The 8,083-nt window shown below is 39.5% G+C and overlaps 1 protein-coding gene across 1 annotated transcript; it reads left to right on the forward strand.

Moving 5' to 3' along the window:
* Positions 1–4,588: 4,588 nt before the first annotated feature.
* On the forward strand, positions 4,589–6,501 carry LOC124586096 (piggyBac transposable element-derived protein 4-like; the record flags this gene model as incomplete). The annotated part of the gene is made up of 2 exons (XM_047131409.1): positions 4,589–4,782; positions 4,886–6,501. Coding segments are annotated over 2 exons (1,810 nt in total), but the record flags the coding sequence as incomplete, so codon positions are not given.
* Between the last annotated feature and the right edge of the window lie 1,582 nt (positions 6,502–8,083).

Consider the following 8,083-nt stretch of genomic DNA (forward strand, 5'->3'; position numbering starts at 1 on the left):
GTTGGAGTATCAGTCCTCTTGTACTGAAGTCGGCATTGTGCCTTTTGTATTTAATTCGGATGCAATTTCTGTGTTTCTTCGTCAATAAGAAGGTCCAAGGGATACAGGAAACCTGAAGTGAAGAATCGGAAACTAAAAGTGGACTCACAGCAGAGGTTCAAATCATAGAAAGTCAGAGTTTCAGTCCTCTTGTACTTAAGTCGGCATTGTGCCTTTTGTATTAAATTCGGATGCAATTTCTGTGTTTCATCGTCAATAAGAAGGTCCAAGGGATACAGTAAACCTGAAGTGAAGCATCGGAAACGAAAAGTGGACTCACAGCAGTGGTTCAAATCATAGAAAGTTAGAGTATCAGTCGTCTTGTACTTAAGTCGGCATTGTGCCTCTTGTATTAAATTCGGATGCATTTTCTGTGTTTCATCGTCAATAAGAAGGTCCAAGGGATACAGTAAACCTGAAGTGAAGCATCGGAAACTAAAACTGGACTCACAGCAGAGGTCCAAATCATAGGAAGTTAGAGTTTCAGTCCTCTTGTACTTAAGTCGGCATTGTGCCTTTTATATTAAATTCGGATGCAATTTCTGTGTTTCATCGTCAATAAGAAGGTCCCAGGGATACAGTAAACCTGAAGTTAAGCATCGGAAACTAAAACTGGACTCACAGCAGAGGTTCAAATCATAGAAAGTTAGAGTTTCTGTCCTCTTGTTTTTAAGTCGGCATTGTGCTTTTTGTATTAAATTCGGATGCAAATTCTGTGTTTCATCGTCAATAAGAAGGTCCAAGGGATACAGTAAACTTGAAGTTAAGCATCGGAATCTAAAACTGGACTCACAGGAGGGGTTCAAATCATAGAAAGTTAGTGTATCAGTCGCCTTGTACTTAAGTCGGCATTGTGCTTTTTGTATTAATTTCGGATGCAATTTCTGTGTTTCATCGTCAATAAGAAGGTCCAAGGGATACAGTAAAGTTGAAGTTAAGCATCGGAATCTATAACTGGACTCACAGGAGGGGTTCAAATCATAGAAAATTAGAGTATCAGACCTCTTGTACTTAAGTCGGCATTGTGCCTTTTTTATTAAATTCTGATGCTATTTCTGTGTTTCATCGTCAATTAGAAGGTCCAAGGGATACAGTAAACCCCAAGTGATGCATCGGAAACTAAAACTGGACTCACAGCAGAGGTTCAAATCATAGAAAGTTGGAGTATCAGTCCTCTTGTACTTAAGTCGGCATTGTGCCTTTTGTATTTAATTCGGATGCAATTTCTGTGTTTCATCGTCAATAAGAAGGTCCAAGGGATACAGTAAACCTGAAGTGAAGCATCGGAAACTAAAACTGGACTCACAGCAGAGGTTCAAATCATAGAAAGTTAGAGTTTCAGTCCTCTTGTACTTAAGTCGGCATTGTGCCTTTTTTATTAAATTCGGATGCAAATTCTGTGTTTCATCGTCAATTAGAAGGTCCAAAGGATACAGTAAACCTGAAGTGATGCATCGGAAACTAAAACTGGACTCACAGCAGAGGTTCAAATCATAGAAAGTTGGAGTATCAGTCCTCTTGTACTGAAGTCGGCATTGTGCCTTTTGTATTTAATTCGGATGCAATTTCTGTGTTTCTTCGTCAATAAGAAGGTCCAAGGGATACAGGAAACCTGAAGTGAAGCATCGGAAACTAAAAGTGGACTCACAGCAGAGGTTCAAATCATAGAAAGTCAGAGTTTCAGTCCTCTTGTACTTAAGTCGGCATTGTGCCTTTTGTATTAAATTCGGATGCAATTTCTGTGTTTCATCGTCAATAAGAAGGGCCAAGGGATACAGTAAACCTGAAGTGAAGCATCGGAAACGAAAAGTGGACTCACAGCAGAGGTTCAAATCATAGAAAGTTAGAGTATCAGTCCTCTTGTACTTAAGTCGGCATTGTGCCTTTTGTATTAAATTCGGATGCATTTTCTGTGTTTCATCGTCAATAAGAAGGTCCAAGGGATACAGTAAACCTGAAGTGAAGCATCGGAAACTAAAACTGGACTCACGGCAGAGGTCCAAATCATAGGAAGTTAGAGTTTCAGTCCTCTTGTACTTAAGTCGGCATTGTGCCTTTTATATTAAATTCGGATGCAATTTCTGTGTTTCATCGTCAATAAGAAGGTCCCAGGGATACAGTAAACCTGAAGTTAAGCATCGGAAACTAAAACTGGACTCACAGCAGAGGTTCAAATCATAGAAAGTTAGAGTTTCAGTCCTCTTGTTTTTAAGTCGGCATTGGCCTTTTGTATTAAATTCGGATGCAAATTCTGTGTTTCATCGTCAATAAGAAGGTCCAAGGGATACAGTAAACTTGAAGTTAAGCATCGGAATCTAAAACTGGACTCACAGGAGGGGTTCAAATCATAGAAAGTTAGAGTATCAGTCCTCTTGTACTTAAGTCTGCATTGTGCCTTTTTTACTAAATTCGGATGCAATTTCTGTGTTTCATCCTCAATAAGAAGGTCCAAGGGATACAGTAAACCTGAAGTTAAGCATCGGAAACTAAAACTGGATTCACAGGAGAGGTTCAAATCATAGAAAGTTAGAGTATCAGTCCTCTTTTCCTTAAGTCGGCATTGTGCCTTTTTTATTAAATTCGGATGCCGTTTCTGTGTTTCATCGTCAACACGAAGGTCCAACGGATACAGTAAACCTGATGTATGGCATCGGAAACTAAAACTGGACTCACAGGAGGGGTTCAAATCATAGAATGTTAGAGTATCAGTTCTCTAGTACTTTTGTCGGCATTGTGCCTTTTGTATTAAATCCGGATGCAATTTCTGTGTTTCATCGTCAATAAGAGGGTCCAAGGGATACAGTAAACCTGAAGTGAAGCATCGGAAACTAAAACTGGACTCACAGCAGAGGTTCAAATCATAGAAAGTTAGAGTTTCAGTCCTCTTGTACTTAAGTCGGCATTGTGCCTTTTTTATTAAATTCTGATGCTATTTCTGTGTTTCATCGTCAATTAGAAGTTCCAAGGGATACAGTAAACCTCAAGTGATGCATCGGAAACTAAAACTGGACTCACAGCAGAGGTTCAAATCATAGAACTTTGGAGTATCAGTCCTCTTGTACTTAAGTCGGCATTGTGCCTTTTGTATTTAATTCGGATGCAATTTCTGTGTTTCATCGTCAATACGAAGGTCCAAGGGATACAGTAAACCTGAAGTGAAGCATCGGAAACTAAAACTGGACTCACAGCAGAGGTTCAAATCATAGAAAGTTAGAGTTTCAGTCCTCTTGTACTTAAGTCGGCATTGTGCCCTTTGTATTAAATTCGGATGCAATTTCTGTGTTTCATCGTCAATAAGGAGGTCCAAGGGATACACTAAACCTAAAGTGAAGCATCGGAAACTAAAACTGGACTTACAGCAGAGGTTCAAATCATAGAAAGTTAGAGTTTCAGTCCTCATGTACGTAAGTCGGCATTGTGACTTTTGTATTAAATTCGGATGCAATTTCTGTGTTTCATCGTCAATAAGAAGGTCCAAGGGATACACTAAACCTGAAGTGAAGCATCGGAAACTAAAACTAAACTCACAGCAGAGGGTCAAATCATAGAAAGTTAGAGTTTCAGTCCTCTTGTACTTAAGTCGACATTGTGCCTTTTGTATTAAATTCGGATGCAGTTTCTGTGTTTCATCGTCAATAAGAGGGTCCAAGGGATACAGTAAACACGAAGTGAAGCATCGGAATCTAAAACTGGACTCACAGGAGAGGTTCAAATCATAGAAAGTTAGAGTATCATTCCTCTTGTACTTAAGTCGGCATTGTTCCTTTTTTATTAAATTCGGATGCAAATTCTGTGTTTCATTGTCAATTAGAAGGTTCAAGGGATACAGTAAACCTGAAGTGATGCATCGGAAACTAAAACTGGACTCACAGCAGAGGTTCAAATCATAGAAAGTTGGAGTATCAGTCCTCTTGTACTGAAGTCGGCATTGTGCCTTTTGTATTTAATTCGGATGCAATTTCTGTGTTTCTTCGTCAATAAGAAGGTCCAAGGGATACAGGAAACCTGAAGTGAAGCATCGGAAACTAAAAGTGGACTCACAGCAGAGGTTCAAATCATAGAAAGTCAGAGTTTCAGTCCTCTTGTACTTAAGTCGGCATTGTGCCTTTTGTATTAAATTCGGATGCAATTTCTGTGTTTCATCGTCAATAAGAAGGTCCAAGGGATACAGTAAACCTGAAGTGAAGCATCGGAAACGAAAAGTGGACTCACAGCAGAGGTTCAAATCATAGAAAGTTAGAGTATCAGTCCTCTTGTACTTAAGTCGGCATTGTGCCTTTTGTATTAAATTCGGATGCATTTTCTGTGTTTCATCGTCAATAAGAAGGTCCAAGGGATACAGTAAACCTGAAGTGAAGCATCGGAAACTTAACACTCTAAGCGCCAAGCCCGTAAAATTTACGGGCCTGGGATCGCGCGAAAATCACCAAGCCCGTAAAATTTACGGGCCGCTACATTTAATTTCATTCAAAACACTGCAACGTTATTTCTACGGGTTTGGCCAGCGCTATACGTTTTTCAGATGTTTATTAACAAAATGCGTCCATAGATGTCACGGCAGCGCTGTAATTCATGTTAAAACTTATCTTTGCGTTCTCAGTCTGTATATCATTCAGTTGTTTGTCATCATGTTTCGGCGCGGTTTATCAGACGCAGAAATTGCGGATTTGATCAATCATAGCGACACTCTGGATAATGTAGAGAGTGATTCAGACGATTCTGAATGCAATGGTGTGTTTGAAGGTACGTATTTCCGAATTTTCCACGTAATTGTGCAGTACGCACATATCTGTTGAACATGTGTAAACGATGTATGTAGTTACACATAATGTGATATTCTTTTTAGAAGACGAGATTGATGACAGTTTGTCTTCAGATGAAGACGAGAATGATGTTGAAGGTGTTGCTTCAAATCCAGCAGCTGTGCCGTATCCGAAAGACAGTGAGTGGACTGCAGTTGACACCTACCGACCTCTGCCTGTCAACACGACACCCAGGCAGATACTAGTGGATATTGATGAGTCGAGTTCTGTACTGGATTGCAGTAAAGTGTTCCTTACTGACAGTGACGTAAATGAACTCAAGAGACAGACAAATTTGTATGCATCACAGACAATACAGAAGAAAAGAAGAGGAAATAATCTGAAGCCCCATTCAGTTTTGAGTTCGTGGAAGCCAGTGACTATAAGTGAGATGAGGCGTTTCTTGGGTATTATTTTCCACATGTGTGTTTCGAAAAAGCCAAAAATTGCGGACCATTGGAGCACTAATCCTGTTCTTAGTTGTAACTTTTGTCCCCATGTCATGAGCCGTTTGCGTTTCACTCAGATACTGTCATGCTTGCATCTTGTTGACAATTCAAATCAGAAAAAACCAGGCGAAGATGGATTTCATCCACTTTACAAAGTTTTGCCATATTATAATAATTTGAAGGAGCGATGTATCCAGGCATATCGTCCCTCAGAAAAAGTGACAATTGATGAAGGAATTTGCCCATTTCGAGGTCGTGTGAGTTTCCGTGTTTACATGCAAAATAAGCCTCATAAGTATGGACTGAAAGTATATGCTGTTGCTGAAGCCAGTAGTGGCTATGTTGTAAATTTTGAAGTTTATGCTGGTAAGCATATTGTTGACAATTCTTCGTCTGCGGTTATTTTGCGATTGTTGTCTGACAGCAGCTTGCTGAACAAAGGCCACACTGTGTATTTAGATCGATTTTATTCCAGTCCAGAGCTATTTCAGCAACTGGCAGAGAAAGGCACTGGAGCTGTTGGTACTGTGAACAAATCCAGGAAAGGATTGCCTAAAGATTTAGTATCTGCTAAGCTGAAAAAGGGCGAAATGTCTTTTCGGCGTAAAGATAATGTATTGGCAATGAAGTGGAAAGATAAGAGAGATGTGTATACATTGTCTACAAGGCATCAAGCAACATTTGGTACGCATACTAAGAGAAATGGGTCTGTAGTATTGAAACCACTTCAGGTACTTGATTACAACCTCAATAAAATTGGAGTGGATATTGGAGACCAACGCCTGCAGTACAATCCGTTCCAGCACAGAACTGTGAAATGGTGGCGAAAATTATATTTCCATTTGCTGCTTATGGGAGTATCAAATGCATTTTGGCTGTACAATGCAGTGCACAGGAAGAAAATTACAATAACAGACTTTATAACAGTGCTTGCAGTTCAGCTTGTTGAAGACGACACACTTGAATTCATTCCAAGAAATGAAGGAACTGTAGGTCGGCTAACAAAGAGACATTTTTTGCAGCACATACCTGCAACTACTAAGAAGTATGCTGCTCGTGTGTGTCACGTGTGCAGTTCCAGGAGCAAGAAACAGAGTGGCAAGGCTTCTCGCAAAGAGACACGATACGAATGTGAACAGTGTGGCGTTGCACTCTGCCTGGAACCTTGCTTTAAAATTTTCCACACTAAAAAACAATATGATTCTGTGTGAAATTTATATGTAATACTGTATACTATCAGAAACATGTAATGTAGTGCCACAATTTTGGTTAAAAATAAATCACAATTGTATTCCCTTATTCGTATGACTTTTTCTAAATTCTTAAAACATCTAAGTGATTTCTATAACTGTACCTTAAAGCTGTGCATTGTAAAGTAGTTTCTTTCACTCAGAATTAAAGTAGAAATGTGCAGCTTCAAGATGGTACCAAATTTGCCACAATCCAAACAGTAGATTTGATGCAGTAATTTTTTTAATATTGGTAAAATTGCCCGGTTTCTAGGGACGGGTGCATAAAATAGGCCTGGTACAGAGAGTGTTAAACTGGACTCACAGCAGAGGTCCAAATCATAGGAAGTTAGAGTTTCAGTCCTCTTGTACTTAAGTCGGCATTGTGCCTTTTATATTAAATTCGGAAGCAATTTCTGTGTTTCATCGTCAATAAGAAGGTCCCAGGGATACAGTAAACCTGAAGTTAAGCATCGGAAACTAAAACTGGACTCACAGCAGAGGTCCAAATCATAGGAAGTTAGAGTTTCAGTCCTCTTGTACTTAAGTCGGCATTGTGCCTTTTATATTAAATTCGGATGCAATTTCTGTGTTTCATCGTCAATAAGAAGGTCCCAGGGATACAGTAAACCTGAAGTTAAGCATCGGAAACTAAAACTGGACTCACAGCAGAGGTTCAAATCATAGAAAGTTAGAGTTTCAGTCCTCTTGTTTTTAAGTCGGCATTGTGCCTTTTGTATTAAATTCGGATACAAATTCTGTGTTTCATCGTCAATAAGAAGGTCCAAGGGATACAGTAAACTTGAAGTTAAGCACCGGAATCTAAAACTGGACTCACAGGAGGGGTTCAAATCATAGAAAGTTAGAGTATCAGTCCCCTTGTACTTAAGTCGGCATTGTGCCTTTTTTACTAAATTCGGATGCAATTTCTGTGTTTCATCCTCAATAAGAAGGTCCAAGGGATACAGTAAACCTGAAGTTAAGCATCGGAAACTAAAACTGGATTCACAGGAGGGGTTCAAATCACAGAAAGTTAGAGTATCAGTCCTCTTTTCCTTAAGTCGGCATTGTGCCTTTTTTATTAAATTCGGATGCCGTTTCAGTGTTTCATCGTCAACACGAAGGTCCAACGGATACAGTAAACCTGATGTATGGCATCGGAAACTAAAACTGGACTCACAGGAGGGGTTCAAATCATAGAATGTTAGAGTATCAGTTCTCTAGTACTTTTGTCGGCATTGTGCCTTTTGTATTAAATCCGGATGCAATTTCTGTGTTTCATCGTCAATAAGAGGGTCCAAGGGATACAGTAAACCTGAAGTGAAGCATCAGAATCTAAAACTGGACTCACAGGAGAGGTTCAAATCATAGAAAGTTAGTGTATCAGTCGCCTTGTACTTAAGTCGGCATTGTGCTTTTTGTATTAATTTCGGATGCAATTTCTGTGTTTCATCGTCAATAAGAAGGTCCAAGGGATACAGTAAAGTTGAAGTTAAGCATCGGAATCTATAACTGGACTCACAGGAGGTGTTCAAATCATAGAAAATTAGAGTATCAGACCTCT

Source organism: Schistocerca americana, unplaced genomic scaffold, assembly GCF_021461395.2.
Source record: "Schistocerca americana isolate TAMUIC-IGC-003095 unplaced genomic scaffold, iqSchAmer2.1 HiC_scaffold_534, whole genome shotgun sequence".
NCBI classification, from domain to species: domain Eukaryota; kingdom Metazoa; phylum Arthropoda; class Insecta; order Orthoptera; family Acrididae; genus Schistocerca; species Schistocerca americana.